The sequence below is a fragment of the Triturus cristatus genome, chromosome 9 (assembly GCF_964204655.1).
Source record: "Triturus cristatus chromosome 9, aTriCri1.1, whole genome shotgun sequence".
Classification (NCBI taxonomy): Eukaryota; Metazoa; Chordata; class Amphibia; order Caudata; family Salamandridae; genus Triturus; species Triturus cristatus.
In genome coordinates this window covers 96,151,909-96,169,715 of record NC_140592.1, presented here as the reverse complement: position 1 = coordinate 96,169,715, position 17,807 = coordinate 96,151,909, and the positions used below count along the sequence as shown (strand labels likewise).

Here is a 17,807-nt window from a genome sequence, read left to right as displayed (position 1 = left end):
TTTTGACATACCGGTGGTGCAATGTACCACGGAATATTTATAAGGCCACGTAAAGCCACTTTATGTGACTTTTCACTGCCTTATAAATATCTGCCCCTTTCACGCAGAACTCTGCATGAAAGGGGTGTTCCATGGGTGTTGCTTTGTGTGTTCTCACGCAACACCCATGGAACCGAGAAATCGTAAACCTGGGAATGTGTCGGGAGGCACAATGAGGAGAAATGTTTTAATTTCTCCTTGTGCTTTCCTTTTTCTATGTGTGATGCATTCTGCAGCACACATAGAAAAAGGACATTGCCTGAATTGATTGATTTTATGCAGGAAGGTGTCCCTTCCTGCACAATATCAATCAGCCCCGCAATGGGGGCACCCTTGCATCATGGTGCAAGGGTGCCTGCGTTGGCTGACGGCAGGCCATTGTGCGCCGGTGCTGGGGAAAAGGACAGGAATGTGAAGTATCACACAAATACGGCACCTTCCTGCCCTTTTGTTTTGAAATAGGGCAGCGCAGCAAGATTACTTGCGGCTCTGCCCTGCTTCTAAATCTCTCAAATTAGGCCCATTGTACTCTGCAGACTGTGTGACCACAGAAATGAATCACTGGCCCACCTAATTTGCTTTTGTCCGGCATTAAATAATACCCATCACATACATCTGAGGCCAATCTTTTTACACCATGGCATATAATCTCAATACCTTTTATTTTCCTTGGAAATAGTGACAGATATGGTCCAATTTGGCAAATTCATACATCTGGTGCAGACATTGCTAAAGGACAGATTGCAGGAAACCACAACTCAACAGGCGGACACTGCCCTGCCTTTTAGCAGTGAACAGACCAGGGCTCAATAAGCCCTGTACTTGAAATTTAGCACCTTGGTTAATTTGTTTGTAGCCTAATCGTCAAATGAACTGAAACAGAATTGCGTACAACTAGCTTTTTATACTGTCTTTTACTCAGCACATGAATTTTTAGATTGCTATCTTTGATATGTTTTGTAATGGTTTTAAGTAATCATACAATAAAGTTACATTACTACTGGTGTCGGAGGCGCTGTTCAGGAGAAAGGACTCTGGTTGTGAAAAAGGTGTGAAAGGCACAATATGAATGACTTTGTATGATAAGTCACAATGAGCATATTGACTGAGAAGACTGTTATTGAGGAGAATGTGCTAGATGTTGGTGTGAAATGTTTTGCAAGTTCCGAGATCAATTGAGACATGTGTGTGATGATTGCAATGTGTATAGAAAGTTAATGATGACAACATTGAAATTTGAAGCTAGACAAGAGGAACTTTGTCAGATTCCCTATGTGCCAATGATAAAAGAGATTTACCATAGTAAAAATATTTACTATTCCTTTTTAGAAGTTCTCTGGTGTCTGTAAGCTACTAGTTGTGAAGGGGATTGTTAATGGGAATCCCAAATATTAATGGGACAGAATATCATTACAACAATATCGAGGGACAAAATATTGAGAGGTAAGTGCATAGAGGAAGGTAAGAATTTACTATTGTTAACTCCACATCTATGTACATTGTTGAATATTTCTATAACCAACATGCATATCTGTGGATTTAGGAACAGAAAATGTATAGAAACTTACCTTTTGCTATTTAGACCCTCAATATTGCTGTAACAATATTCTATACCGTCAATATTCAGGATTGAATATTCCCAGCCTACAACCATGAAGAGGACTACAAATAATATTACTTTTGCATCGTACCCTTGTTGAGTTCCACAATTCCCAGTGCTTAATTTGAGCCGGTGGTTTCCGGTGCTCAGCACTGTCACTTAATCATCAACACCGGTGCTTTTCATGAGCTCCAGTTAAGGACACATTCATTTACGGTAGGCACTGAGAGATTAAGTGACTTTCCCAGAATCACAGGATGTTGAGCCGACGCTGAAACTCGATCTAGTTCCCCACCCCTGAAGGCGGCAGTTCTGGCCATTACACCATGGCTAGCAGTTTGTTCTGCTTTAGACTGCGCTAGCAGGGCAAATGGGCTGGTGCAAGCTGCCTCCTGATGAAAGCCCTGGCACTTATTTTTTCACAAATTAACCACTGGCAATGCCCATTGCTTACAAGCACAGTTGTTACGGAATTTCTAATTTATTTGACAGAAAAGGCGGACTGTTAACATAAAGAAAAAGGAATGTCTGAAGTAGTAAATGAATCTTTAAATCCTGAATGGTGCCTGCATGTGAACCCTTATAGGTGCGGCTGTAGGCATGCTTTAGGGAAGAAATGTGTGCCCCTTGCCATCTTAATTTTCACTGATTTAATTCTCCATATTTTGTTTGTATGCCTGTGAAATAAAAAGCATTCAACTTCCTTAGGGCTGGTTGTTTTAAAACATCTTATTCAGAGGAAGATATAGTGTATGTTTTTCCCAGGGAATTACAACATGCTTATTGGTCATGGTGAGGTGAACAATTATGTGGGCATTTAGAGGTTGGCAGAGGGGGAGCACAGCTGAAAATATTGGTGGTGCTTCTCACCCGCCAAACTTGTGGGTCCCCTGTTATAATTAGAGTTGGGTGAAGTTAGTGTAACAACCAGGAAACCTTCTCCAGGATAACCCATTTACCTTACTTGCCATTTGCCACAGTGCCACTGGGCCAAAGTAACAGTTACCGCATCCCACTTAAGGTTAACAAATACAATGCAATCCACACTATGGCACAAAGATGCATGCCTGGGTCATATTTGTTTGTTTTCAATAAATACACCCCTGCTTTTGGAGTTTGTGTCTAGAAAACAAAAAAAACTTTGCAGACTACATCATGCTTCCCCTGATATATTCCCACTCTTCCCTGAAGCTTTTCTCACACTATTGACAAGTTACAGCAACTTAATATATATATTAATTACCTATTGGCAGTTGCCAGTAGGTAGTTATAGTTAGGACCTATTTTCCATAGGAAAAGCGTTTTTTCATTTGCCAATATCGTTGGCGTCGTTTGATGAATCTTCGCAAAGTCTTATAAACTAATGGGTCGGTCAGGTCAGCTGCTGTATATTACCTACTGGCGGTCGCCAGTAGGTAGTTATAGTTAGGACCCTGTTTCCATAGGAAAAGCGCAACATTCTATTTGGAATAACTTTGGCGCCGGTCGACGAATCCTCGCGAAATTTTCAAAACTAATGGGGCGCTGCGCTCCGCTCCTACCCTGAAAGTCTCGGGGGGATTCGTCAAGCGGGGGCTGAGATAAAAGGGGGGTCCCAAAACGCGTTTTTCCCATGCATTTTTCCATAGGACCTTTAGACACAGCTACAGCCCGAACGGCTGAACAGAGTTCCTTGAAATTTGGCAGAGAGGTAGTCTACAGGTCAAGGAAGTGCCTTTTGTAGGTTTGGTGTAAATCTGTTCAGTAGATTCTGAGAAAATAGCCTTTAAATCAATATATATATCTGAGCCAGCTTACGGTGCGCTTACGGTGCGCTTACCGTACGCGTACGGTGACGTGCGCGAGCGCGATTCTGATTGGCCGTTAGATCTTAGTAAACATTCGAATCGGTCAAAACCAGGAAGCGGCGGCCGCCATTTTCTCTCTCGCACTCTGACAGGGGATTGAAAAACAAAGGGCAAAAACATGTAAAGGGGCTGTTTAGACAGCTCCCAAGCACCTAGCCATGTTGAGGGAGTCCCCAACGATCCCCCAAGGCAAAAAAGGCAATTTTAATTTTTTCGAAAATTTCGCCGATTACGCTTACCGTAAAAAATATTAAAAAAAATAAAAAAGTATCCACACTCTCCCCACCCCATGTGCAAACGGTGCCCGAAGGGCACCATTTGTGCATGACATATTACAGCCAATAAAAACTAATATATTATATGTCACAACGATGCTCATCATATGTCCTCCATGTGCGCACGGTGCGCTAAGCGCATCGTGCGTTCATGGCCCATCTAGCGTAACGTGGGCACGCGGTGCGCGAAGCGCACCGCGTGCTCACTGTGCGCGCACAGAACGAACTGCGTTAAGTGGGCGCGCACGCCACGAATGGCGTAAAGTAACTTAGCATTTAAAAAAAACGTACAAATTCACTGAAAAAACCATAGGTTTCACACACGTTATAGTTAGGAATTAGCATTTAAAAAACCTTGCAAATTCACTGAAAAAACCATAGGTTTCACACATGTTATAGTTAGCTGGACATTTTACTGATAAAAAACCAATGAAATTCCACGTTATAGTTAGTGCAGGCAACTATAACTCACGCAACCGCAATCCTCTGCTGATGACATATGTGTCGTTATGAAAAAAAAATATTTGTAATATATGTATAGCTAAAATTTAATGGAAGAAGACATGGGCAAATAAGTGTCTAAATACAGTATTAGCATCAGCAGAGGATTGCGGTTGCGTGAGTTATAGTTGCCTGCACTAACTATAACGTGGAATTTCATTGGTTTTTTATCAGTAAAATGTCCAGCTAACTATAACATGTGTGAAACCTATGGTTTTTTCAGTGAATATAGATATATATATAGAGAGATATCTTCAAGGTATGTAGATGTGGTACAAATAATAGTAAATCTATATTTCCCTACTTGTACATACCTTTCTATATTCTGACCCTTGATAATCTGTCCCTGATATTCTAGGTCCTAGATATTTTGGGCTTTGATATTCAGTAGTACAATCTCTTATTTAACAGGATCTGGTTGGAGGCTGCCAAATTTCATAACGGACTGAAAGGAAAAGTTAGACTTTGAATCATTCTCATGCTGTTCTGGAGCTCTCACAGTGCCCGACGTCACTTCTCACTAGAAATATAGGATCTTGAGAGTCAAGCTTTGAGTGGAAGTTCCAGGAGCCTGCACCTTGTGCAACTGTTGTGTTGCAAGCAAGATGTGACATGCTGGGTGTGGTTTAAATACTGCATGACCTAAGGTGCCCAAACGTTACATTGATGAATTGAAAAGAGAGGGGGGGAACATGTGGAATGTCCTTTCAAGTTTTAACAGCTTTGTCTAGGCATATTGTGGTCTGTAACAGAAGGCAAGTGACAGAATGCAAGTTCATATGTAGCCCTCTCTGTATGTGCTGCTATTTGCCCCGGGATGCCTTTGGGTAGCTATGCGCTTAAGAAATGTTATATTCATTCATTCATTAGGAGTCAGTGAGCCTGCACCCTACAGTTCTTTATCAAACATTTTCAAATGTAGGGTTTTGCCCTTTAGGCTTTTTTGGCTTTGGATGAGAAGACCTTTGGGAAGGGCATCATGGTTTTCTGATTAGGTCTATAATGGGTGTTCTGTAGAGGGGGCATCTTTGTGTTGGTTAAAGTGTGACCATTGTAATAATAGCAAGTCACATCCGCATAATTCTCATGTGGTGAGGGACACTGGAAATGTTAGAGATAGCTGGAATTCAATAGGAAATATATTTAAAGAAAATTACATGTACTGGCCTATGCAAAGGCACCACCTGAGCACAGCACAGGACCCAGCATATAACAGCATATAACAGTGGATACCTGGACACATAATGGCAGTGGCGTGTTTATACTGGGCATACGGAGCACTGTCTGTGGTATAACAATTTAGAAAATTAATTACTGGGACTTGTAGACAGAGTGCATGATTTAGAGGTCAGTGGATGGGTTACTCAATCACAAATGTAACAGTTATCCCGTTGGTCGTATCACAAGTACATTATATCCAATTACATTTGTAATACAGCAGCAATTTCATGTAAGAAAAATTCTTGACTGCAGGCTTTAACATGTTGTGAAAACAACACTAAAAGGCCTTTAGTTTTAACATATGTGTTATTTAGTGAATAAATCAGGCCTAATGCCTTCATGGCACATATTTATATTAAGTCACACTTTTACCATCTGAAATACCTTTTGCTAGAGAACCAATAAATGCTATAGCTGTTATCACTGGCTTGTCACTATAACCAGCTCAAGCCAACAGCATTTCGCTTAATCTTTCCCATGAAGCAACCATGAGGCATACAGTCATAAAATTACAAAGGTGTACTAAATAATTACAGAAGACAAAGCAAAATACTACCTCTCCTAAAAGGGTCTAACAAGGATTCTCATAGTGCAAATCTTCTATACCCATGGTTTGTAGAGAGGGTAACCAAAACACAAAATCCCTTGCCTACTATGGTACTCTATGAGACTCCATGTAAAAAATGCATATCTGTGGGCTTAAATGTGGAGTAATACCAATCCATCTTTAAATACTTATTGGCTTAAACAGGATTTCGCAATAAATATGTCAGCCTACTGCCTTTAACAAAACTTTTCATAACAAACAATCACGCCTGTAATTTTTATCACTAATTATCACCATAACAAATTGAAAACTATTTTGTTGTGCATAAGCTTTTCCGCAAGGCAACCATAAGGTTTACCATAATAAAATTAGAACTATGTACACAATTATTGTTATTCAACAATATATTATTCCTCCTAAGAGAGCTTAGTAAGGATTACTGTAGTGCACATCTTCTATCCTCATTGTTTTTTTTAATGGATCACCAACACCAAAACCCTTGCCATCACGATAATTTGAGAGATACGATGTACAAAAATTCCTGCCTATAGGCTTTAGCACAATGTAATAACAAATAACAATCCATCCATAAAAGTCTATTATCTTTAACACATGCTTTTCACAATAGGTAAGACTGTCTTTCTTTTTTGTCATTACATTTCATAGTAAGACAATCAAATCTATGCAATCAGCCATAACATTCTCCAATGAACAAATACATCCTGTAACCTTTTCCACTGGCTTGACACCATAAACAACATAGGCCTATTCAAGTGCACATAAACTGGCATCTATGCTTCATACTGTCATAAAATTACAAATATGTAAAAAAAAATGTAAAAAAAGAATTCGACAAGACAATATACAAACCCTAACAATAGGGTCTAACAAGAATTGTCACAGTGAAAAAAAACCTACAGCTTGTCAGAGTAGGTGCCCAACACCAAAATCCTTGCCGACTACAGCATTATGTGGGATTGCATGTAGGCCTGGGAAAAATTTAAATTATGCCAATGCAATTTATGCAATTTCAGGAATTTCGCGTTACATGAAATTGACAACATTATGCCATTACATCACTTTGTGTAATTATGTGCTGTGTGCAGTAAAAAAGTACACTGAATGGCTCTATTTGAGATAAGAATTTACTGCAAATGCACGTTAACAAAACTCAATTGGCTGTTGTTCAATTATGCTTTTGTTTGAATGCACCCTTGCGCTAAATACTGCAAAGACCCATTTCATGCGAAATTAAAGTGCAACATTTTGGTTTTCCAATTTGCACATTTATGCATAATTTCACATAATTTTGTTGGAATTTAACATATTTATGCAAAAACAAATTACACACAATTCTCCCACCCTTAATCACATCTAAAAATACCGGTCTTTAGCTTGTAACACATTGTGATGAAACTTTCTGGCTTAAGGAAAATGTCTTTGACAATAAATATGCTAAAGCTACTGCCTTTGTCATAACTCATCTTAATAAGCAGATCAGATTTATGGCATCGGGCATAACTTTTGCCAGCACAACAATTAAGCCTATAGCTTGTCATCATAACTAACTCATGCCCAAGTGCAATCTTTCCCCAAGGCTACCACTCAGGCACACAATCATAAAATTACAAATGTTTACAAAATTACAGTTGACTAACTTGAATACTTTCTTTCCTTAGAGGGCATTACAAGGATTCTCAAAAAGAAAATATTATTTATCCAGGAATACCAACCCCAAAGCTCTTGTCCACTGCAGTGATCTGTGAGATTCCTTGTGACAAAATCCTTCCACAAAGCCATTTATAAAGGCAAATAATAATCCACCCTTAATTGTATTGATGTTAACCAATGCTTTTCACAATATTATGTCAACTCTACTGATTTTACAGTAACACTTCATAATAAACAGATCGGGCCTATAGCGATGATTGTTAGGATTTAACCTCCGGCCACAAGGGGGTGCTCACAAAGGCCCATTGGCATACTGCCTTTTAAGATCATAAACACTTAAGGCACTTGTGTTTTCCATGATCTGAGTAAGTATAGGCGCCACTCTGGCTAAACAGTCTGCACTCCTTTTACTTTCTTAATTGTTTTTTACTTATAATAGTATTTTAATTTTAGGATATTTTCCACAAATTTAGAATGCACTGTATAATGTTAAAAATGTGAATGGTTTTAAGAGTTGTTTTGTGCCATTTTTACATTTTGAATGTATTTGACCTGGCTTCATTCGTATGCAGTGTTTTTTATTGACTATGGAAAAAAACTTGTTTGATTGATTGATATACACTTTTACTCCATGCATTCCCAGATCCACTTCATATTCCAGTACAGGCTTCAGCACCACCTTCCGGATGCATCATGATCCCTGTAGTCCTTTCTGTCTCAAAACCCTCCCCAAATCATGCCCTGGTGGTGGTGCTCTATTCTTTCTCTCAATTCCTGAATCCCATGGCCTCTCTGTCTTTATACCTGACTTTTCACTCTCTTGGCTCTGACCCATACTGAGTGTTTGGCTTTCCTGTGTCCTGTCCTGAGACTGCTGGTATCCCTGGTCTTTCTCTTACCAAGTCCCATATCGGCTTTCCTGTCATTGGTGGTTCCCTGATTCATTGCACTTGATTGATGCCTAGCACCTGGCTCTCTCCCTGCACCTGTGCTCCTCCTTTGGGCCGCCTATTTATGTGTGGTGAGCCCAGAGTGCAGTGGCTTGCAATTGAACCAGCTGCTTAGCCTCTCTGCACTTTGTTTGATCCTGCTTCTATATTCCAGGATTGACTTTAGATTTCTGTTTTCATTGTTATGATTCCAGGTTCCTGTTCTGATTTGTTATTTGTGTCTTTTGCCTGTCTCATGTTTATCCGGACTCTTTGCTCCTGTGCTTGCATTGTTGCTAATTCTGACTGCATGCATCTTGACTTGTCCTGCATATGCAGGTTCCTTGTTCTTGCATTTGTTTGTGTTCCCGTTTGGACAGCATGTTGCTCTCCTGTCTTAGAGTGCTCATTTTCAGTATTCAAAGCTATGTGTATTCCAGTCCTGTCCCTGACTCTTATTCCAGTCCAGCTTTTCCCTGAATCCAGTTCCTGTTTCTGAGTACCTTCCACTGTGTCCCTACATCTTCTTGTTTGTTATATTATTATCATGATTTTCATTGCTTGCAAGGGTGCTAGTTAGACTTCAAGGCTTGTGCCTTTGGCACAGAGAACCACCTAGTGGTCCTTCTCCATACGAACTGTTGGGTGTCTCACTGAACTCTGTTTGATTAATCTGCTCCTTCCCTTCTTGTAAGGTCTATTTCACCTCACAGAAAGATCACATCTAAGGTGCAGACAAACTTTCCTTTTTGATAGTGTGTCTATAATTTCCCTGCTTAGCCTTCCTGTGGTTTGTATTTGCGTTATCTTCAAAAAAATTTCTTCAGACTTCTCAATTTATTGTTCACTGTTCGCTGCAACATGCTTCCTTCTTCGGCTTCTGTCCTGCTTTATTTCCAGACTTCATGTACTTTCTTCTTTATCTGTATCCCACTCACTGGAAAGGTTCTGTCCCTGCATAAAGCAAGCATCACCCTGTTACCTTGCTTTATCCTGAACTCTGCTAGTGTCCTTGACAGATTGCCTCGAACTGCTGCATTGAGTATAAACTTTGCCACAAGCTAAAACTACAATGCACATCTTCAGCCCAGTCAAATCCTGTACTCAGAAAAACACAACAAATGGGAGGGGCCTAAGCCCCTCTCTCAGTAGTAATCTGGACGCTTTTTTGTTGATCACATAAGATGTGTTGAAAGCTCAATGTCAACCCAGTCCTAAAAAGGGATCATATGTTGCATTTCAAGGTACAATTTCCCAAATAAATGATCTAAAAAGCCACAGATTGTTCAGGCATCTCCCAGAAGATGTTTACAGACTGTTGAAATACTTCAGGGCAGATTTGCTAACATTTGGCGCAACAAAGAGCAGCATCCAAAGATGCTGCATTTGTTGTGCAGAGGTGCACCATATTTGTTACGTTATGGCTCTCTTTCTCTCTCCCTCTGTGCTAGTGTAATTTAGGCATCCTTGTGCCACATACTCACCCTTGCATCCTAGTGCAAGGAGGTGCATGATATTTAGCATATGTTTGTACTTGAAGGATATAAAATCCTATGCTCTACATGTGGATTAAAACATTTCCAAGATTGTGCGTGTGCTGTATAGTATAGCACACATGCAAAGTTGGAAACCTTTGGAGAAAAGAAAACCTTTCTTCAATATTATGCCTGCCTTGAAGAGGCATATATATTTGTAGCAGATAGTGCTTTGCACCACAAACTATTTTTGGTTGTTAATGCATGCTCCTGATAATACGCCCCCTGAGGCAAAGTAGCACAAAATAGCAGAGGAAAGTACTTCCCATTTAAACAGTTTGTGTCAATTCTATGATGAAAACCTGGTGCAAAGTGTTATTAAATCTGCCCCTTTGGTTTCTGTTTTGCAGACTCTGATAATCGTGAGTGGTGTTGGTGCCCCCAAGAAAAGTTAAAAAAAACATTAGGCCAATTGGTGTATTATAGAACAAAAATTGGCAAAGAATGTGGTTAAAATCCATTTTGGCAAACAAATACATCTGCTATTTCATACACTTATGAAGTTATTTATAAAAAAAAAATACAGCAACTTCCTTTACTTTTACCTTCCTCTTCGTTTGATAATACTGCCCAGCCCTTATGAGTTAGTTCTAAATCACATAGCAATTCTAATAATATATTTGAAGTACAAATGAAAAGGTATGATGACTTCTTGCACCGTTTTAAAGCCTGCAGTCTGGCACATTTGTTACCTGAAATCTCACAGATGACCTTTGTATGGAAGGATTTTGTTGTTGTTTACCTCATTTAATAAACTCTACTAGTAGACAATTTACACTGTTATGCATCGTGGTAGAATCTCTTTGAACAGCCTGACAGAATGATCTGTCTCATAAGACCTAGCAATAAAAATAAATCCTGAATAAATACATACATATTTTGAGACATTGGGTTGTTGGTTGACTGGGGTGTGAGCCCTGGTCAAGCAGCAACCACAAACCTAGTCAGGGTAAGGCGCAAGCAAACCTGAAATCAACCTGTGCTTACCAACTGGTATGTTGGCACAGAGAAGTCAGGCTTAACTTTGAGGGAATTTGTAAAGTCTTTGTGCAATACTTCAAACAGTAAAAACACCACACAAAAAGATCTCACATCAGGTTAGAAAATAGAAATAAATTTAACAAGACCGAAACAAAAAAAATGCAATTAGTAGAACGGAGATATTGAATTTAGGGGCACATGCATCAACAATGCCATTTGCGATTCCTTATTAGCGAAAAATAAGGAATCGCTAATAAGGAATAGCAAAAGGCTATGCATGTAGGAATCGCTATTCAAATAGCGATTCCTTAACTTTCCTTAATTGCTACTAGCAAATTGCGAGTAGCAATTAAGGAATGCCATCCCAATCATTCCTATGGGCCTCCAGGCCCATAGGAATGAATTGGAGATTGCATGAGCAAGTAGCGAGTACCAGTAGGTTCTCGCAAATTGCTCATGCAATTTCAAGGGTGCAAGGGTGTCAAAATGACACCCTATTGCACCCCTGAAATTGATATGTGCACATATGTTGCACACACACATGCTCTAAGGGCATGTGTGTGCGCAACATGAAACTTTGAAAAATGCACAAAAGTGCATTTTTCAAACTTTTAGCAAATTACCATGCAGTTCATCTTCATGGTAATTTGCTCCCCCTATTAGCGAATTCGCTTGGGGCCATATGTAGGAAACAGTTTTGCGATCGCAAACAGTGCGATTCGCAGGAATCTGGGTGTTTGCGATCGCAAAACATACTTGAGCCATGTAGGAAAGGTATACGCAGAAGAGCTGTGCGAATCGCTAATTTAGCGATTAGCTATTTTGCGGAAAGTGGAGTCTGCGAATAAATCAGCGTAATCGCAGTCTGCGCACCAGTATTAGCGAAAATCGCTGTTACCGAACTCGCAAATAGCGATTGCGCAAAATGACATGTTCAGAAAACTCGCAAATAGCGATTATGCAAAATTCGCAATTTTGCACTTCCCAATTACCATCAACACTGAGCAGGTGGTAACCTACTGCAACCTATTTAAACAGGCCCACAATGCCACAGGGCCTTTCCACCATGGCTGGGCTGTACGTGATAGCCAGGAGGCTGCGAATCAGGGATGCCACACAGAGACGGAGACGCCAGGAAAGGATCTACAGAGCACGCATCACCCTCTTCCAAGTGACCGATGAGGAGATCCATGTCAACTACAGGCTGCACCCAGACAGCATCCTGGATTTAATTGCTGAACTGACACCCATACTTGACCACCCCACACGCAGGGCACACTCCATTCCCACCCATGTACAGGTGCTGTGCTCACTGCACCTCCTGGCATCAGGTAGTTTCCAGGGGGTCATTGCCACAGCAGGAGGTGTCTCCCAAAGTGCACTTTCGCGCTTCTTCCACGCTTTCCTGGATGCAATGGTACAGAGGCTGCATCACCACATACAATTTCCTAGCACAGCACAGGCACTGGATCAGACCAAGCAAGATTTCTACCAAATTGCACAATTCCCCCATGTCATTGGCTGCATAGATGGGACACATATCGCTATTTCACCCCCCTCACATAATGAGTATGTATTTCGCAACAGAAAGTCATATCATTCCCTGAACATCCAGGTAGTGTGCAATGCCCAACACTTAATCACTGATATTGTGGCCAAATACCCTGGAAGCACACACGACTCATTCATGTTTCGCCACTGTGCATTACATCGCAGACTCACAAATGGTGATTTTGGAGAGGGCTATCTGCTAGGTAAATGCCTGTTAAACACACACAGAGGCAGTAGAGTGATGCAGTGGCAGGACACTATTGAACATTAATCTGCTTATGCCCCGCAGGTGACAGTGCGTATGCTGTACGAGACTACATCCTCACACCGTACCTGAATCCATCAACTGCAGGTGAGAGGGGGTACAACAGCGCACACAGAGCTACACGCTGTGCCATTGAGAGGACATTTGGAATCCTAAAGAGCCGTTTTCGATGCCTCCATAAGAGTGGTGGAGCGCTACAGTACAGCCCTGAGACGTGTTGCAAAATAGTGGTTGCCTGTGCAATGCTACACAACATCGCTACCAAGAAAGGAACCCCAGTGGACCTGACAGACTCTGAATCATCAGATGAGGATGGAGCAGCACCACATCGCGCTCCCGCAGGAGGTGCTGGTGCAGCTGCCGGACGTATGAGACGTGATGAGATCACCCAAAACTACTTCTAAGTGAGTAATGATGACACAATGACACTGATTGGTGACTGACAGGGATGTTTATTTCTGTGTCATCAGGCATTGAGTGATCTCACGTTGTGACGTTAAAGTCCCTGCATGCACTTGTTTGTGTCACAGTGCAAAGAGTAACAACAGACACTGAGTCTACATGGACTGTGTTGCATCACACATGGCCATTAGTCCCTTGTGTCCCTTCACCTCCTACGTGCACGGCCTGGTGCGCCTCGCTGTGTGCGCGCTGTGCCCTCCCTTGACTCATCCTCCACTGTGCTCTGTCGTGCACTCCTGCGTCTTTCCTGTGGTATTGGGGGAGTGATGCTGCTCCTGCTCGATTGTTCATCAGTGTCCGTGGCTGCAAGTGCACCTATGCCACCTGTGGCGGTTGCGCGCATCTGGTCCACCGCATGTGTGACCTGCACCAAGACACTGCCCACGTCCTGGCAGCAGTGGGCCATCTCGCGCTGCATGCCAACACATCTTCTGGCCAGCAAGGATGTGGCGGTTGTGTGGCGGTTCACAGCCCTTGTGTATAGGTCCAGCCGTGTGTGAAGGCGATGTCTGTCCCGGCGCCGCGCTGCCCTGTCCCTCGCTATCTCCCTGCACAGTCCCTCCAATGCACCAGTCATGGCCATCACTCCTGCGCGCAACTCGGTCATGTTGTGGTTATGTGCTGTCAGCTGCCGTTGTATTGACCTGATTCCCTTCACTTGCAGGCGCTGCTGCTTCAGCATGCTGCCCTCCAGGCCCGAGAACACCGTGTCCTCTTCAACAGGAGCAGTGCTGGTGGACGGCCGTTCCCTGCGTCTCATCCCTCTCCCTACTCTTGATTGTTCAGGGGACTGTGTTTGTTGCAGTCCTGCACGCTGCCTGTGCACTGGCTGTTGCTCCTCTGCTGTGTCTGGTGCCTGTGTCTCCAACAGTGGTAGTGGTGGGACAATTATGCGACGCCTGCATGGTGCTGTGTCGGCAGTTGTGGCTGCGCCCTGATCCTTCTGGCATGCCTGGTCCTCCATCTCAACTGTTGGCTCACATTCAGCCTCACTATCCTGTGTTGGTGGTGGTGCTGTGGATTAAATGACACACATTAGTACTGTGTCCTGTGTGGTATTTGTCATGCATTAGTTTCAAGCAATAGAATCTCATGGGTACTATCGGTCTATTTCTATCTCTGCATGATGGAGTCCTTCCTATTCCACCTGTCTGTGTCTCACTGGCACAGTTATCAGTGCATGTGACTACGTTTCCCATAATGCATTACTGTGTGTGCTGTGTGACATTTACTGGAGTTGCAGTCAGGTTGCCTTTTGGGGGATGTGGGTGGTTTGGGGATGTAGCAGGGGGTCTTGCCATGCACCTTACCTTGTCTGGTGTCTGGGTGTTCTGAGCTGTCCAGGTCAGCCACTCCACTCACGCTCTCAGGCTGCAGTGTGCCCTCCACCAGCTCCTCCAGGGGTGTCGGTTCGGTTGCAGTGGAAGGGCCCCCACCGGTTTTTTTAGCCTCTGCCAGTCTTGTTGCCACCCTCTCCTTTGACCTCTGCCGCATGTCATACCATCTTTTACGTAGGTCCTCCACACTGCGGTGTGTGACACCAATGGCATTCACTTTCTCTTGGATGTCACTCCAAATCTTGCGCTTTCTGGCCTCAGGTACTCTCAGGGAACTTTTCCCAAATAGGAGATCATGGTTGCTGACCACCTCCTGTGTGAGGACCTCCAGCTCCCTCTCACTGAATTTCTGTTTCCTCTTCCTTGATGGTTCCTCCTGCTGCTTTTCAGTCCCCTGGGAATCCATTTGACTGGTTTTCAAATGCAGAGCTTCACTGTTCTCCTCTCCACACAGGCTCTCAAACAGCTACTGGCTCACACACAGCTGCTGGCAATCAGGTGCAGCATGGGCAGTCACACTTCCTGGTTGTGATGTCATCATTCTGCACCTGAATTGCAGATTCCCAGATTTGCGATTCCTTAATAGCGTTCTCGCAATTAAGGAATCGCTATTAGGGTAATCGCAAAATAATTCTGCGAATTTTTGCGCATCGCTAATTATTCGCTAAAATCTACCTACATAGCTATTTGCGATTCGGAATTTGCGATTCGCGAAAAATCGCAATTTCCGATTCGCAAATTCCATTCTACCTACATATGGCCCTAATTTTTTAACTTTCATACATTGCATTTAAGGAATCCCAAATTGAGATTCCTTAAATTAAGGAATCTCAATTTGGGATTCCTTAAATGCTATCGCTATTTAAGGAATCGCTATTTAAGGATTCCTTAAATAGCGATTTTTGCTTTTGGGTTGATGCATTGGGATTGGGTATTTTTAACTCAATACCGGGAGCTATTAGCGAATCGGTATTTTACCGACTGGATTTTGGCTTGATGCATGAGGCTGTTGATGTTTTTTTAGTGAAAATAACACCAAAAAGCCTGAAGCGCCAACTGTGGATATCTGGTTGTGCCAGCTTGGTACAAAGTCACAAGTTCAAGCCAACCATGATGGAATGTGGGCCGGCTACAGGGATCCAGTTAGGCCCGCTGGCCAAAATTCCTTACATCCTAGTTTGCAGGGTGTTGTGAGGCTCCAAGTTGGATATGCGTAGCGCAGCCGAAGTGTTGCATCAGTTTCATGATGCGGCAAAGCTGCAATTCGAGGACCTGCATTGTGGTTGAGGATCCCATCACCGGGGCTTGTGATGTAAAGTTCAGTGTCAAAGATGCGGTACGCAGTCAGGTTGATGCATCAGTTTCAAACACCGTGAGAGTGCAAAGCACAGCATCATCATGGAAGCTGCCGTCAACGAGGGACGTGAGGGCCTACACCAAGGATGTGTTGTGCATTGTCGGTTCTAAAGGTGTTGGGGTTCATGGTGCTGATGCAGGTCTTCGTGACAGGTCCAATCCCTGCTGCAGAAGCGATGCATTGTTTCTGCTCTGGGTTGCGATGCACAGCAGAGGTGATATGTTGGTTTCACTGGATCCTCAGATAACATATTTGTAATTTCTGGCAAAGCACCTTAAGTCAACTTCCAAGGGTCCAGGACTGGGTAAGGTGGGTTTCGCAGATGACAGAGCCCATATGGTTGCTGAAAGCCTGTTATGTCCCTGAGTCTTCGGGTCAGAAGGCCAGCTATCCAGCCCTTGGAGTCAGTCTTGGTTCTGGATTCTGGAAATGCATATGCAGTCCTTCTCACCAAGGCGAGAGGGCAGCAGGTCAGCACTGCAAAGCAGGAGTCCAGCACAGTGGCTGTTCTTCAGCAGCACAGCAGTTCTTCTTCCTGGCAGAGCATCCACAGGTCCAGAAGAGTACTGAAGTGGTGTTATCTGAGGTTCTTCTTGTATACACAGTTGTGCCTTTGAAGTGGTTAGAAGATATTGGATGCATACCTTTGAAGTGCACAGATGATGTGCCGTCCCTGGCTTCAGTCTAAGTACAGAGGGTATGCAGCCCTTTGTGTGGAGGCAGAACACAGCCTTTTCAGGTGTAAGTGAGGTTGGGCCCAGCTCCCCCACCCCATCCAGCTAGTGATGGTCCATCCACTCACACCTTGAAGAACTATAGACCTTCTCAGGGGTTTCACTGATACACCTGGTTCTTTTAAACCAACAAAGAAGAGATTGGCACAGAAGCTGTACTATAAAAACAATGCATTTATTAAACCTCACATGAGGGAGATTGTGTCACACAGTACCCTCAAGTCACTGTAGGAGGCATTCTAAGGAGTACAGAGAACAGGGGCTTTATATATGCATAGGTTACATTAGTCAGCATAAAACCAAGGGGAGGTCCTGGCACATACAAGAATACTTACTGACTAATATGGCTATACAGAATTTGCTTGCTCAACAAAGTGGGAGGATAGATTTCTCCTTACATCAGCAAGAATATCCTGACAGTTATAACATAAGAGCAGGTGCATTCTACTAGCTAGGCCTTTCTGAGCATGTGCAAGGTTCTGGAAGAGGGAGAAAGCAAATGGCTAGCACATAGCTAAGTAAAATGGCTGCCAAGTACAAAATGGCTTTCAGCACATGCTAACAGATTCCTGCAATCTTTAACAGATGGTCCTTTTAGCATGTGCTAAAGACATCCCTATGATCTAGTAGGAACATAGAAAATATTTTGCACATTTATTTTAATAAATTCATCAAGATCCTAATCCATTGCTAGGTAGGCATTTCTCATTCTAAATATTGTTAGGCGGGCATATATAAGGTATAAGCAGGAGTACAAAGGGAACAGAGCATTGGGTCATACAGATAGCAGGAGAGAGTAATGACTGTTATCACAAACAGAACTATCAATATTTTTCAACCCTAAGCAGAAAACAAATCCTAGAACCATCTAGTCCAATTCTATGTAAAAACATTTTCAATAGACTTTTCCAGTGTTCTTTTTCTGAGGGCTAGAGTATCAATCATTATAGTCAAG

The 17,807-nt window shown here is 42.6% G+C and overlaps 1 protein-coding gene and 1 long non-coding RNA gene across 2 annotated transcripts; one reads left to right on the top strand and one right to left on the bottom strand.

The window, feature by feature from the left end:
- The first annotated feature begins 13,230 nt into the window (after positions 1–13,230).
- Positions 13,231–14,459, top strand: LOC146797476 (uncharacterized). The gene is made up of 2 exons (XR_014968488.1): positions 13,231–13,366; positions 14,089–14,459. It is a non-coding gene; the product is annotated as an uncharacterized LOC146797476 (long non-coding RNA).
- LOC146797475 (uncharacterized) lies at positions 13,361–15,344 on the bottom strand. The gene is made up of 2 exons (XM_085624502.1): positions 14,735–15,344; positions 13,361–14,438 (listed from the first exon to the last, which is right to left on the bottom strand). Exons 1-2 carry the CDS (start codon positions 15,165–15,167, stop codon positions 13,570–13,572), a joined length of 1,302 nt encoding a protein of 433 aa, XP_085480628.1. The 5' UTR covers positions 15,168–15,344; the 3' UTR covers positions 13,361–13,569.
- Between the last annotated feature and the right edge of the window lie 2,463 nt (positions 15,345–17,807).